Consider the following 16,678-nt stretch of genomic DNA (forward strand, 5'->3'; position numbering starts at 1 on the left):
GTTAGCTGTCGCTTCTTCCTGGAGTTTCTTTTGAGGAGAATTCTTCCATTTTGTCTATTTGGTTCATCCCTGAGGTAGCTCCAACTGCAGGGCACTTCCCCTGTGCTGTCCAGAGAAACTTGTGTTGGTGGGCAGGACTGCAGTCAGACCGATGTCTGCCCCTAGCCCTCCACTGGGGCCACAGTCAGACTGGTGTGTACCTTATCTTCCCCTCTTGCAGGGGCAGGACTCACTGTGGAGTCGTGTGTCCCCTGTCTGGGCTGCTTGCACACTGCCAGGTTTGTGGTGCTGTTTTGAAGAGATCTGCCCAAGGGCTTATTAGACGGGGTGGATCTGCAAGGTGCACAGGGGCAGGAGGGGCAGGAGGGGCAGGCTTAGCTAAGTTTGCCATAGGTGGTCCCCTGCAGGAGGGGCCCTGCAGCACCTGCAGGGAGGCAGACCCATCAGAGGGATGGATCCACAGAAAAACAGCATTGGACGATTTCACGGTGCAAGCAAGTTCAGTGATGGGAGCTCGTTCCCTTTGGAATTTTGGCTGGAGGATGGGAGAGGGAAATGGTGCTTGCCAGCACCTTTGCTCCTCGGCTGAGTTCTGTCCTTCAGGGGCTCAACAACTCTCCCTCCTGGCCTCCTTTTGCCCTCCCTGCTCTCTGAGAGCAGAGCTGTTGACTTTTAGCATTCCAGATGTTAAGTCCAGATGGCTGTCAGAACTCACACAATCCGGCCCCTCTGCCTTTGCAAGCCAGACTTTGGGGGTTCTGCCTTGCCGGGGCCTGCCCCTCCACCACCCTGGCTCCCTTCCGCCAGTCTGTGTAGCACATACCATCTCTCCGCCCTTCCTACTGTCTTCCATGGGCCTCTTGTCTACGCTTGGCTCTGGAGAGTCCATTCTGCTAGCCTTCTGGGGGTTTTCTGGGATATTTAGGCTGATGTGGGTGGAATCTAAGCAATCAACAGGACGAGGTGAGCCCAGTGTCCTCCTACACCGCCATCTTCTCACTAGTTCTGAAAATATTTTGTGTATTTTTTATAGATTTCAAGTTGTCTAAAGTAGCAGGGCATATCCTTTTCCTCTCTATGGCTAGTAACAGAAGTCAATTCAGCTTCATATGCTGGGAAATGACCCAGAACTGTCAGACATTTTAAAACATATAAATCAGTATGAACATATGATTACTTAATTGAACTTATAGTACATAAGTACATATAGCACACATGTACATGTAAGTATGTATAGTACATAAGAACGTATAGTAACTTAAATTGAAATTATGCCAACAAAGGAAATTTGTCTGGTGAATTTAATTTTATTCACATGGCAAATTGAATTTTTCACTAAAGTACCAGGTATAAAAAATTTAACTGATTTTGTTGTTATTATATTCAGAGTATCAGGTAGACCTCCCATAATGAAGTTCGTTGATACACATAATGATGTTTGTACCTAGAAATTCTTAGTGGTTAAAAAGTTGTGCCAAATATCTGTGTTTAACCTTGAGTGTATGTAACTTATTTGTCATTAGCTGAGTTGTTATATTCTTATACTCCTTCAGTTTTACTCTTGAAGAGTCATGTATGAGCCTGCTGAAATGAACTGAGATTAAAGTTGAGTGAGACTGAGTAGAATTGTAATGATAGCAATTAAGAACTACTACCACGGAGTTGTGAGACTTTTTAGCAAAGATCTCTGTTGCTCTAAGTGTTGTAATTAATAATTATTCATGCATTATAATCTTTGGTCATTTAAGTAATGAATCTGTTTTCTTTAAAGATTAACTCGTAGGTTCCCCAGTGTTCTCAGTTCATAGTACCTTTGTATATCAGTAATATTTTCATGGCACTTCAAATTAAAGAGAAATATCCAAGAGTTTCATTGGGATTAAGTATTTATGCCCTAACATTGTAACGGCTATTAAAATACATACAAATTAAAAGGAAAAAGTTATATTTTAATTTTATTCTTAAACATAATTATTTGCTGTAGGATGTGAACTTTTGGGTACTGGACAATTGCTCCAACCTTATAATCAGATTGGACACTGCTACCCTTATTTCTTATTTCACATTGCTTTTTGCTCTCACCTTAATTTTTATCACAGCAGTGGTCAAAAACTGAACTTCATAAAGATATGTCATGAAAGAAATGTAGTGCAATCTAATATTGAAGCTCTGAACTTCTAGCAAGTATTCTGTATGGTGTCCAATAGACGTGAAGTATTTCTCTGTTTCCCGTAGACATTTAAAATATCCCACAATGCCCTGTCTGTTACAACACCCCTGGGAACCTTGGTACACAATCTGGGTAATAGAATTAGCACATTCTCTTCTAATGTTTATTACTGCTTTATATGGAATTTTGGCATGGTTAGTAACCTAATTATTTTATGTTGAGACAGAGAATCCTTTTTGATCATTTTTGACCAGCAAGGTTTCTTAAAAAAACTGTGTAATAGTGAAATAAAGGGATAATACATTTGACATTTTTCTTGATGGAAGTGTTTACTGCAGAGGTTTCATATAAGCATTATTGAATAAATTAGTTTTGTGACTATGTTTATAAATAATCTGTAATACAAAGAAATAATGAATGAATAAAATCCTAAAACATGATATTAAGTGGGAGAAAAATGCAGTACTTTATTACTCTACAAGGTGTATTGAATAAACAAAAGAAAAAGATGAATTTTATAATGGGAATAAATAAGGGAAAAGGACTCAAACTGAAAATGGTCAAAATTATCTGTGCTGTTATTGTTTTTCTCAGTATCAATTATTATATTGAAATGGATTTAAGATATTCCTGATTAATCCTTTAGGATATTTGCAAACAGTTCTAAACTGTATTGTGACTCAAAATGATTTTTTTAAATAATATATTTTGGGGGCGCCTGTCTGGCTCAATCAGAAGAGTGTGTGCCTTCATCTCAGGGTCGTGGGTTTGAGGCCCACGTTGGGTGTAGAGATTACTTAAATAAATTTTTCAAAATGATGTATAAGGAAGTATATTCTGAACTATATGGAAAATATTTTTGTGTAATATTACGCTAAGGATTATTTGCAATTCCATGTGTCCTTAGTTTAATACATAATAAAACAATCATAGTGATAATAGCTTACATCTATCAAGTGTTTACTATGGTCCACATGGGGTTTTTAGTGGTTTTTAGTGTTTTCAACATATTGGCTAAATTCTTACAATAGTCCTATGAGATGGGTCTAATTATTATTCTTATTATACAGATGGAGGAAATGAACTACGGAGAGGTTAAATAATTTGCCCAGGCTCACAGAACTAATGAGTGGCAGTGTGTATGGTTCCAGAGCCCCTGTTTTTAACTACTATCCAGACGTAGAATTAATCTCTCACCTGAATGTTAACAAAGAAAGAAGAAAACAACTAACTGTGATCTAAATTTATTTTATGGTCCTACACTTATTAAAGTTATTTATTAGTAGATTAGATTAGAGAAAAGAAGCCAAGAATAACGCTTTAAAACTTTAAGAAATAAAATAAATATATTACTTACTGGCATTGTATTCCATTTATGTTATGATGACTTTAAGATTAAACTTGGAATATGTTTCATGATGAGTTCAAGGAATTGGATTTTAGCAAGAAGTTAATGGATGCTAGATCTGTTTGAGAAGTCATTCTAATGATTTGGGAGAGAGTATACCATGATTACACATAAGTTTGAGCGATAGAATTGCTGGAAATGAAAGGTATTTGGTATAGCTGGCCAGCAATATGACATTCATTTTACTTCTTAATGAATACTATTGTTTCTTTTTTCAATATACTCCCATCTGCAAAAAAAATATTGTTCAATTATTTTATGTTTTTATTGTTTTAAATCTTCTTGAAAATTCCATATGTTTCTATGAGTTTTTAAGTTCTGGGTTTGTATAGATTGTGGTATAGTTTGCATACCTGATAGCACTTAATAAATCCTTATATTTAATTCAGAATTACTATTTGAATGCCTGATATGTGCTTAATATTCTACTTATACTGTGAGAGGAGAGAGGGTCAGGGGAAGGAGAATACAACATGCTTCTCAGGAAGGTGGTTGTGGTAAAAATTGTAATCATTAAGAGATGTCTTCCTTGATCCTCCCTCATTTAATAAACAAGCTCTCTTCCCTGCATTTATTCCATCTCAACATATTGTTTGTTGTACGTATAGTATTTGTTAAATTAAAAGTTTACATTTTTCCATGATTAAAGTATTATTTCTTACCTGTAAGAATCTCTTTCAGATTTATATAAAATCAGAACTTCTGGAGATGTATTTAAGATTAAATTTTAAAATTAGGAATTTAAAAACTAACAGTAAAAAGAGACTCAGCTCAGGCTGCTATAACAAAATACTATGAACTGGGTGGGTTATACGTCAGATATCTATTTCTCACAGTTCTGGAGGCAAGAAGCATGAGATCAGGGTGCCAGCATGGCCAGGTTCTGGTGAGAGCTGTTGCAGACTACCAACTTCTTGTGTCTTCACGTGGTGGCAAGAGAGTGCTCTGGTGTCTTGTTTGCCTTTTAAGGGCACCGAGTCCCTACCTCCCAATTCCTCTGGATCCCCTTACTCCAAACACCAGAACCTTGGGGATTAGATTTCAACATAGGAATTTGGGAGGGGTGAGGCATGAACATAGATGGTTGGGAATACAGACTTCGATGTTACAACGACCAGAGTTGAAATGACAAATATTGCTGAGTCTTTCTTATTGAAACACTCTCTCTAGGTCTCAGTTACCACATCTGTTAAAAGGATTTTAAGAAGAGTTTGTTGAAGGATTACAGAAGCATTTAGTTAAAAGCTTGTCCAGTAATCGGTACCCAAAAGTGGCATTGATCCTTAAACAGTTCTTCTCAAGTAGTCAAAAATTTGATAAGGGGACATGTGAGGAATGTCATATTTAATTTTAATCAATGAGTTACAGAGCAAAGACTTAATTGTAAGAATATTTCCTTCACTGAGTTGTGGATCCAGTTGTTTAAAGAGATTTGTGAGCTATAATTCACCTATGAACTCTGTGAGATTGTTACTTGTCAAGGTTTACGATGAGATTGAGGTATCTACATTTTGAAACAGCTTTATAGGCAATGCTGACATTCTAGAAGAATCTAAGCTAGAAAGGTGAATATCGTTACATCTTTATGGATGGAAAAATACGAAATCCAGTATTTAACAGTTTTAAAGATGTTAGGGAAAAATTTGTATGTCTTTCGCTGGAACTTAATATTGAACTGTAGTTATTTTTAATGATTTAGTGGTTATGATAGCCATGGAGACAGGGCTACATGGTTTAAAATCTTGGCTCTATCACGTGGTTTATTGTGTGATTTGAGGCAAAATACTCACTTTTATATGCCTTAGTTTTCTCTTCTGTAAAATGAAAATAAGAATAGAATTGTTTTGAGTTAATGCACATATATTTGTTATAATAATGCCTTGCACATTGTATGTATATCATCATCATCATCACCACCATCTCATGTTATATTTTACATTCCTTTTCAGTTTGTTTTTATAGTCTTGAGAAAAGTCAATTAGTGTTTTGTAAATAATAGGCTTCCAAGAGTAACTTGCAGCCTTTTTGATGTTTTTATTGTTCTTTAACATTAAAGGTTATTGCAGTTTGCTTATCCTTAAATGTGTTTTGTACTTGAATTTGAATACTCAAATTCAGAAATATATCTGTCCCAAATTGGAGATGTTCAGAGTTTACCAATTGTAATATTTTTTACTTCTTCATATACAACATTTTCAAATGAAACCTCTATAGACATTGCTTTATTTTCCCATTTTTCTTTTTTACTTCTAAATACTTAATCTTTGTATAAATCTTAGAGACATGTTTTGCTTTCTTTTTAACATTTATTTTTACTATTTGATGGGCTCCTCAATACTTTTTTCCTTTACTCAGTCTCCCATTTTCACTGTTCTCTCTCTCTCTCTCTCTCTCTCTCTCATCCATAAATGAAAACTCAGTCCTGGAAAATGGAACCATAAAAGGAATAAAAAGGCAAGATGATATTTAGTATGTTTTGCATGTTTATTTAGAATATGCATACTATATTCTTGAAATAAATGTGTTTAAAGATTTAACCTCATAGAGGATGAGAGATTATCTCATATTTATGTTTACACTTGAAGTTTAGATGCTTAATAAGCAGGCTGTTGTTATAAGCTTGTATTATATACTCTCACCACTGGGAACACCTCCCTCCTGCTCCATTCCACTTTTAAACACATGGGTTGCACAGCTGCTGTATGGTTGTACACTGTCCCATGTGTATTAAGCAAGCACAGCCTGCAAAAGGTTGCATTTTGGAGCATGGAAGTAGCATGGCTGGTTGGAGACCCCAGAAGTGTAGCTGCCAGAATTCTTCCATCTGGCAGCAGTGCTGCTAGGCAGCTCCACACAGGGCATAAATATATTTTGCTGAGTACTTTTCCTGGTGCAACAGCCATGAATGCCTGGGCTGAGATGGATGAATGGGAAGATGGTCAAAGCTACTAATAGAAAGGTATTTAATTGGAACCACTGTACTGCTTAAGGTGAAAGAATGAACAATAAGTATGAGAAAACACATTGTCAAATAGTCTTTTAACCTTTATGAAGACCTTTTACATTAAAGAATTATGAAATAATTCTATGAAATAAATACTGAAGCATAGTTCCTTTAAAAATTTAGCTTTTATAATTTAACATAGACATATCATTTTTATGGCAAAATAATTGCAATAGTCTTTATTTGATGTAAGTTTATTTCTGGTTTCATTAAAAATTCCCAGAACATTGAACATAAGTCAACATTCCATGGAGAAGGAAGTATTATGCAGCTTGCATGTGTGCATATCTGCATATCGGAGCACAAAATATTGACATGATAATTGCAGTCAAGCCTGAGTGAACAGTGGCCTGTGGGAATTCAGCTGGTGTTGTACCAACTGGATGGCTGCTCAGGACACAGTTTGAAATGCAAGGTGCAAGTTAGCACTTTATTCAGCACAGGCAGGCATCATTTAAAAATCCTTGGGGGCAGCCCTGGTGATGTGCAGATGTTAAAACAGTCTGTTCTGAAGTGCTGATATTTTTGAACACTGTAAAAGACTTCTAGATTCTGGGTGAAAAATATTTGCACAATTATTAAAGACATATAACGCACAATCTTTTCCAACTCTTTTCTGGATGTTTTAGGTAATAGGGAGTGTTTATGCAGAAGTAACTGGACAGGTAGTTAAAAGAAGAAACAGGAAAATCAATAACCAAATAAGATCATTTAATTTATAACTATAAAACAGAAAGGGTTTTGAGTTTCAACTTCGTGTTAGAAATGATGTTGAATGAATAAGGATATCTGAAACAAAATATATTTAGTAATATATTAAATCTAAGCTGTTATGTTCTAGTAAATTATTGATTTCTTCTTTGTTTACAGAGTTCACCAGTACCCCATAATTTGCAAATTCAGATTAAGATGCTGTAGCCTAATTCTATTCTTTATTCTACTTTGGAAATACCTGATGGAACAAGAAAAAGATCAATCATTTTTTATGTGTCAGGCTGAATCTTCCATTACAAATTTTGGCTTTCATATATAGTTTAAATATATTTTTATATTGAAGTATAAAATATAATAATTTGAAATTCTGGATTGTATACTAAAAATTAAGCTCTGATCTTAAAGAGAAATAGATATCTTAAGTATACTTGACCTTTAAAATATTTTATACCAAAGGTTTGGGGATCTGTTGATTTAGTAATGTATTTTTATTTAAGAATATTAGAGTTTTTTTCAATAGCTGTTTTTACTGTGGAGTAAACATATTTGAAAAAATATTTGTGTTAAGTTTTTTTAAAAGTTTTCTCATTATATTGTTCATAGATACCATTTTAGTAGTTTATTATGCATATTCAAAGTAGAAAAATAGTTATGAAACAGTTCATGAATAAAAGGTTAGATAATATGATAATGGTATGATTCTCATTTCCTTAAACTTCCATTTTTATCAGTCTTCCTGTTTTAGAATCTTAATGTTTATCAGAAAGTGAGAAAGCATTTAAATGGAAAGTCATTAATAAGTATAAAATCTACATTTTAATAGATTTTGTGCTCAAATGAAAGAAAATGTTCTTCCAACTAGGTTTATTTTGTGCATTATTGTTATCTGTTAATTAAGAATAATCAATGTCAGTAAGCTTTGCTTTTTTATTTTCTTTGTTTTCTAAATCAGACCAATATCATTGCCTCATTTATAGTTAAATGTTTCTTTTAGACTCTAATATTTCATTTTTGACATCTCATTAAAAATGGGCTCAAGCCCAGAAAATATGATCCTGTCATATTGTATAATATATGGCATGGTCTATAACACAATAAAATTTTGTTTCCTAATGATTTAGAATAATTTCTCAGATTTTTGAGTTTAGAAAAATGGCAAAAAGTTACTGTGGTAGTTCATGTGGCTAAGTACCAGCAATGTTAAATGTTTAAATGGGTAGTACTCTTGGGAAAAGTGATTGGAGCTTTAAACTTGTACACATTTGACAGCGTCTCTTCACTTCATTTTTCATCCTAAAGAAGTCTGCAAATATTCTTAGCTCACATCATTATTGCACATCAGTGGTTCTAATTAGCTAAACAGGAGTTTGTCTCAGTCATTGATCATCATCAACTTCTTGACAGTATCCCTTTTTTTTTAGGAACCTTTTTTTAAATGTCTTATAAATACAGAGAATATATATTAATTGAATTGACCAGATACATTGGTGGTGTTTTAAATTTTAAACAACTTTTTTACCTTGTATTATTTTAAGTAAAAAATAATTGTATTCGTATTGTAGCGCTGTTTTCTCTTGGGAGCATTTTCCTGTTATGAAAATACCATGTGCCACCAGGAGGAGCTGCTGGACAAATCTCTATATAGATTGTGAATTGTGATTTTTTTTTTTCAATTTCAAAATTATAATAGTCATTTTTGAAGGTTTTTGGTTTAAAATACATCAGTGAAGTATATTTTTGAAGTTTATATTTGACATGAAGTTTATAGATCATTTATGACCTATATTTTCAGTATTATATTATTCAGCTTAGTTATTGTCATTTCAGTGACTCTCAAATTTTAGTGTGTGTCAGCATCACTTGAGGCTTTGTGTCTTAGTTCGGGTTGTTATAACAGAATATCATAGTTCAGGTGGCTAAAAAGCCAAACATTAATTTCTTATATTTCTGGAGGTTAGGAAGTCCAATATCAAGGTGACTACTGATTCCATTCCTTGTGAGAGCTCTCTTGCAGACAGCTACCTTCTTGCTATATTTTCACATGATGGGGAGGGAGATCATCTTCATGTAGATCCCTAACCCCATTCATGAGGTTAGGCCCCACCTACAAAAACTAGCGCATTGGGGATTAGGGCTTCAACGTGAATATGAAACATTCAGTCCAGAGCACCTTGTTATGGTTAAACACCGATTGCTGGGCCCTACCCTAGAGTTTCTGCACTTAGGAAGGGTGGAAGATAGTACATTTCTAGCAAGTTCTTGGATGATGCTAATCCCACTTCTCTGGTAACTCACAGTATGAGAACCACTTGGTTAGACTGTGAGTAAGTTTATGTACATACCTGTGTATATAGTAGGAGATAATCACTCTGGTACCAAGCTGCAGTAATGCTTTTGTTTGAGTTTTGTGGCACATGGTTTATCCCTGCCTCATAAAAAGGACACCAGAACGTATTTGGACACTGGTAGGGATTTTAGGCTTACTACAAAAGAGTGAATTAGAAAGACTCTATCCCTGTAAACTAAACTAATTCCTGGGAATTTAATACTAGACTCATAGCGTATTCAAAAAGCAACTTACAGGGGGAGTTTCTGACTGGAATTAATATCTTGGCTGTTATATCCTGGGTCTTTGTCCTTGAGTAAACTCAATCAAGCCCTTCCCTTTGAGATTTGAAACCATCTTCCCCCTGATGCATATACCTTGAATTGATGTAGTGTTTTGCAGTACTCGTGATTTTATAATATTAAACATTCAAATGATAATTTGAGATTATATATTTGTGACAAATGATAGGCAAAGGGTGTATATATTTTTTCTTTTTTTTCTTTAAGCTTTTAATTTTAATTCCAGTATAGTTAGCATATTATTATATTAGTTTCAGGTGTACAATATAGTGATAAAGGTCATATATTTTTAATATATAAAATAGTTTTATAAATCAAAAACAATAAAATATAAAATGACAGTTATGTTGACTGGCACTGGAAAATTAGGAAAAAAACATTTCAATTGGTGAAAATATGTTGAAATTCATTATTAATAAAAAAAAATAAATACAAAGAGAGCCCAGTTGAAGACAATGGACTGTGATTATGCATTAGATGTGCTATCAATACTTGGTAATAGAAAATAAAATAATAAAACAGAATAAAATACAAACAGTAAAAATAATACATATGTTTGTAAAATTTTAAGTGTGATTTATTCCAATTCTCTACCTAGTGTGTGCCTGTATTCAGAGGGCTGAACCTGGCTAGAGAAAAATTCTGAGCCATGACGACTGGTCATATGTGAATTTAGGACTACTGACCTTCATGGTCTTAGTACTGACTAGTAGATATCCTATTTTTTCCTGGCTCACTTACCATCCCAGTCTCCTAGAAGACTATTTGATGCTTAACTCTCTTGTCAACTTATAACACTTTGTTTTTCCTTTTCACTTTCAGATAACTGTTATGAATTTGTCAGATTAATGTTAAGTGGAGCACAGGGCGCTGGATGGTGAGCCATGGTTCAACAACAGACCATAAGAAAAACTGAAATAGAGAAGTTTATTGCTCACGTGTCCTAGAGGAAGTACCCGGCATGCCTCAAGGGGCCACATGGGGAAGTCAAGGCACAGTACGGAGACAGAGAGGACCTAGGGCACATGCCTTTATGAGGGTTTGTGTGTGGAGAACTTTGGGGTTTCCAGGCTCAGGTGGGATTGGTCAAACCAAAAGAGCTAGGTTTTGGTGAGCTCTATGAGGGGATCTTATGTAAGGGACACATAAGGGAATGGCATTGGGAGGCAGGGGAGATTGTTGATCACAACGGCTGTTAGGGAAGTCATATCAAGAACTTTAATTTACTTGTGACTCTGTGAGCTGCTATCTAGGGCACTTGCATGAACTAGCTTCAGGCTGCTTGGCCAAACCAAATGGATGCCAAGGCATGGAGTAGCTTTAGCTAAACTCTTGACAACCTCCTTGCTTCCTACGCCACTGAATAAATAGAAGCTTTTAGAAGAGAGCTTTTACTCTTTCCCATAACCACATCTTCTACCAACATACCTGAATCTATTTTCTCTTTTTCTCTTTTTATTTCTTTGGAAGAACTGTTTATACTGTCACTTAAGTTCAAAAAAAAACTGTGCACACTGAAGCCTTAAGGATGCAAGGATGTCACTCTGCAGTTCTCTCTTCTCTCTCTTGCGTCTTCTGTATCGCTCACTATCCTGGGTCATTCCTGTCCACATACTCACATGCAATTTTATCTTCTGTCTTTTGAAAAAAATCTCTTTTGATCTCACATTTCGTTTGAAATACTGTTCCATTTCTCTGCTGCTTTTTACAGAAAAATTCATCTGAAAAGTAGTTTTTACTATCTCTATTTTTTTCTTTCTCTCTTGAACTGACTCCAATTAGGCTTGTATGTCCACCATTCTCCTAAAACAGCTCTTGTCAAAATCACCAGTGACTACAATACTGCTAAATCCCAGCAGTCCAGTTTTTAGTCTTTGTCTTCTTTAGCATGTTTACAGCATTTGCCAAGGTTGGTTCCTTCTAGAAATAACTTGTTCACTTAGCTTTCTCTCTTGATTCTCCTTTTGCATGACTGTGTATCCTTTGTAGTATCATTGGCTGTTTTCCTCGCCTTACTAACCTATAAATGTGGAGTGCCTCAGGACCCAATTCTCAGATTTTTCTATCCAAAATTACTTCTTAGGCTTTTAAATATATTTGGATGATGCCTAAAGTTTTATCTTCAGCCTTGACCATTTGACTGATTCTAGACTTGTTTACCAACCGCATATTGGATTTTGATTAAACATCTCACATTTGACACGTCCAAATCCCAAATACTTAAAAAAATTTTTTTTTTTTTTTTAGTGTTTGTTTATTCTTGAGAGAGAGAGACAGAGTGTGAGTGCGGGAGGAGCAGAGAGAGAGGGAGACACAGAATCTGAAGCAAGCTCCAGGGTCTGAGCTGTCAACACAGAGTCCGATGTGGGGCTTGGACTCTTGGACCTTGAAATCATGACCTGAGCCTAAGTCGGAGGTTTAACTGACTAAGCCACCCAGGCGCCCCTGTCCAAATCCAAAATTCTAATGTCCCTTAACTCTCCTCATCAGGATCTGAGATCATGTCTACTTCATCCTTCCAGTTATTCAGACAAAAGCCTTGGAAACTTTCTTGACTTCTCTCTTCCCTTAAATCTCATACCTATTGGATCAAGAAATCCTGTTAGCCCTACCTTCAAAATATCAAGAATTTTATTACTTTCTCAGTAACGCCACCATTACCTATCTTGTCGAGTTCATCTTTAGTTCTCACCTGGGTATTTTATTTGCCCCCTAATTATTCTCTCTGCTTCTACTTTTGATTGCTGGAGTCTGACCTCAGCCCAGGACCCACTGTGATACTTGTGAAATATTAATTCTTATTGTATTATTTCCTTACTCAAAACTATCTTCTCTGTTCCAATTTTATTGGGAGTCAGATCTAAAGTTCATAGGGCTTAAAAGGCAATATACTGCTTTATTCCCAGTGACTATTCTGTCCTCAGCCACCATTCTCCCCTTGTAAGGACGTTACTATTTTGCTGTTCTTTGGCTACACCAATTGTGCTCTTGCCTCAGTATCTTTGCTCTTGCTACTGTTCCCAAAGCCTGGAAAACTCTTCCCTGAAATCTCCATGACTCTTAATTCCTTCCTTTAAGTTTCTGCTCACATATCTTTAAGGACAGTCATTTTTATAAAATAGCGACAGCCTTCTTTTTGCTATATAAAAACAACAGCCTTCTATATTGTTCTATACAAAATAGCAACAGCCTTCTTTTTGCTTCCCAGTTCTCTAAGACGAGGCATCCCTTTCTGCATTACCCTAGTTTATTGTTCTTATACATATAGCTAGTTGGCATACTATATATTCACTTATGTATCATTTATTTTCAGCATCTATGAGCTAGAATGTTAATTCCATCAAGACAGCACTTGGTTTATTTTGTTTGCTGCCGTTCTCTATTCCCTAGAATGAAGTTGAGCATATAATAAATGCTCAATAAACACTCATTAAGTGAATGATGGATTAATGTGTAAATGTGTGTTTGTTTGTTTTTTAGGTATTTATTCTGGTACGTATTCCTTCAATCTGAGGATTCTATTTAATTCTAAAACATTCTCAGAAATTATCTCCTAAAAATACTGCTTTATCTTTCATCCCATTTTTTTTTTTTTTTGCTTCTGGAACTCTTTAGGCATATGCTGGGAGTTTCAAGTGAGACCTGCATGTCTTAATTGTGTTTCTATATTTTTCATCTCATTTCTGTATACAGTGTTCTGGATGAATTTCTCATTGTTATTATCCATTTCACTTATTCTCTTTTTACATCTAGTTTTGAGCTAAGCCCATTGAATTGTGTTTTGATTTAGTGGTTGTAATTTTTATTTGCAAGGTTTTCAATATGTTTTTTAAGATCTATTTATTGTTTTTGTTTTTAATTGTAGTCATTCTTTTAGGTCATAAATCCTTACTTTAAAGTCTTTATTTTTATTTATTTTTGAGAGAGACAGAGACCGCATGAGTAGAGAAGGGGCAGAGTGAGGGGGAGAGAGAGAATCCCAAGCAGGCTCTGTGCTACTGAGCCTGACTTGGGCTTGAACTCACGGAACTGTGAGATCATGACCTGAGCTGAAACCAGGAGTCGGACACTTAAATGACTGAGCCACCCAGACGCCCCTTAAAGTCTTTTTCAGTGTGTTGTGTTATTTTAATTTTGTCTAGAGTGATTGATTCTTTGAATTATTCAGTCAGTGTTTGCATGTGTTGTATGTGAATGTAGAGTGTGTGTTTTCTTCTTGTGTTTTGTTGGATTTTTTGTGATAAACCTTGAGTAGGAGGGTTGATGTTACTGTTCTCTTATTCCTTTCTCCACTACCCTGCCTTGCCTAATGCCTTTTTTTCTCTAAAAATTTTGTGTTTGCCACTAAATTGTCACCCTCATCCCATCCTGAAATAGGTTTTATATTTGTAGTGTGAGGCTCTTAGCCAATAATGACACAGAGGATTTGTTAAATTTAGTACCTTGGCTATGGAGTGTTTTGGCTCAGTGCCTGATTGGGATTTTATCTATAAACGTTTGCCTTTCTAAACTTTCATATAAGCCTTAGTTCCAGGCAAGGGTGGGGAAAGACTTTTTCCAGACTCCTTTCAGAAGTTCGGGGCGCCACCCTAGTCTCTGGATTCAAACAATGAGCTTAGTTAGCTATGCTTCCCTATATTGGGCAGGGCACTTTCATTAGCAGTTACCCTCAGGAGCCGAGCTCTTTTTCACCTTAGCTGACATCTGGATCTGGACAGTACACAGCACCTTCTCCTTGTTTGTAGCATGGTATTTCTGTTTAGTTTGCAATCCTTAGAGACGTGGCTGTGTTTCCTTAATTCTTTCTTTTATGTTTTTCTATTAATAGTATCAACTTAGAGAACAGAGAATTGCCTCAAAGTGTGAACTTATTATGCTAGGTTATTGCAAGTCTAATTTAAAATTTTTTAAGTGTACTAGTGTATCATCTGAATTTATCTCTTAAACCAGTGTTGTGGTTTTCTGATTGGTGTCTCTTCATTCTGATATTCCTTTGTACCTTCTAGGGCCCTTCGCTTCATTTCACTGTTTCGCAGTTGAGGGTTCTTTTCTTCTAACTTTCCTGTATACTTTGTCACTCTTGAGTGATTTAAGTATAGATTTCTATTTATTTTACTTATTTTTAAAGTGTTTTAAAATATAAATAAATGTCCGGTAAATTTTTATCCCGTTTTAAGTTGTTAAAACGTTATTAAAAGTTACTAGTAAGTCTCTAGTTCTCTTTTGAGTCTTTTACTTAAAAAAATGATATTTTATTCTTAATTTAATTGTGTGTATAAAGTGCTTATGTTAAGAACATACTGACTTTGGGTGCCTGGGTGTCTCAATTGGTTAAGCTCTGATTTCGGCTCAGGTCATGATCTCGCGGTTTGTGAGTTTAAACCCTGCATGAGGCTCTCTGGGGTCAGTGCAGAGCCTGCCTGGAATTCTCCCCGCCCCGTCCCTCCCCCACTTGCATTCTCTCTCTCTCAAAAATAAACATTAAAACATAAAGAACATATTGACTTATTTTAAATTGATGATAGAGTGGTTGTGATCAAGATTAAATGTGTTGCGTATTTTTTTTTTAATCATGGATCTAAATCTGGAAACTAAACTGTTCTTTTGGTATGAAGTTGTCTTTGTTGTCAGCAGTTTGTAAGTTGTTGTCACTTGCCATATGGTTTCTGATTAATTCTGAAAGGGCTGTCAACCCCAGATAATTTAATTTTCTATATTTTAAAGTGATACTCATTTTCAGGATGTGAAAATTTAAAGGATTAGCTACCAATTATAACTAATAAACTCTCCCTTATTTTTCTTTGTAGAGAAAAACAGAAATCTGAAGCTAAAGACAGAAAAGTTTTAGAAATTCTGCAAGTGAAGGATGCTAAAATACAAGAATTGGAACAGGTTGGTGTAACAGAAAATACTAAGAATAAGTATATTTTTTCAGGTAGTAGATATTTGCAATTACTTTTAATTAAAAAAATATTCATTAAGAATATCAGGGTAATCATCTCAAACCATCACTATTTTGAAACTACTATGGCCACATATTCTTCACTGTTGTAATTTGCTTATAGCCTGTTGTCCGAATTAATGGGCTATGTCATTTATTCATTAAAATTCTTAAGATAGTGTTATGGTTTTATAGTAGTAACTAGCAATTATTCATTGTTCTATTGAATTTTGCCTTTTATTATTACCAGTTATCATTGTATTATTAGCAATATCATTGAAACTTGTAAATTTTCAGATGGTTTCATTCATAGAAAGGATCAACAAATAACAGGAATGATTCCATTTGATCTTTTGAAAACTGTGCTTTCTTATGTCTTATCTATAATCAGTTAATTATACAATTACATATATAGTAAAATTATATGTAATTATATAATCAGGATATTATCACTGCAAAAAATCCATGTTATCAGTGCTTCCCAGAACCATTTTCAAAGTATACACATCTCAAAAATGAAGGAGAAAGAAATTTATTGCAAGAATGGCCTCTATTGTGATAAAATATTTAAATTCATTTTGTACCCAATTGTTCCTTACAGGCTAAATTGCCCATAATTCTTCTAGGGTAAATGGAGGCTCTTTTTGGAAACTATGATCTTTGAGTTTTGACTCTATTTTCCTTCCTAGCCAATTAAACTTTTATGAGAACTTTGATTTAAGTTTGGTTACTGTTATAAAGTTGTTTTATCAAAAAACTTAAAGTGGAAGTTAACTTAGATAAAAGATCCAATTATTTTTATGTTCTCTACAT

The 16,678-nt window shown here is 34.9% G+C and overlaps 1 protein-coding gene across 4 annotated transcripts in view; it reads left to right on the forward strand.

The window, feature by feature from the left end:
- Positions 1–16,678, forward strand: part of CNTLN (centlein) — a 323,473-nt gene that overhangs the window by 64,036 nt on the left and 242,759 nt on the right. For all 4 annotated transcript variants that reach the window (XR_007455010.1, XM_049618615.1, XM_049618453.1 and 1 more), the window contains exon 3: positions 15,732–15,816. Coding sequence is in view for 3 of the 4 variants with exons in the window: in XM_049618615.1 (XP_049474572.1) it covers positions 15,732–15,816 (85 nt within the window). In the remaining variant the exon portion in view is untranslated. The remainder of the gene's footprint in view (positions 1–15,731; positions 15,817–16,678) is intronic.

The sequence above is a fragment of the Panthera uncia genome, chromosome D4 (genome assembly GCF_023721935.1).
Source record: "Panthera uncia isolate 11264 chromosome D4, Puncia_PCG_1.0, whole genome shotgun sequence".
Taxonomy (NCBI): domain Eukaryota; kingdom Metazoa; phylum Chordata; class Mammalia; order Carnivora; family Felidae; genus Panthera; species Panthera uncia.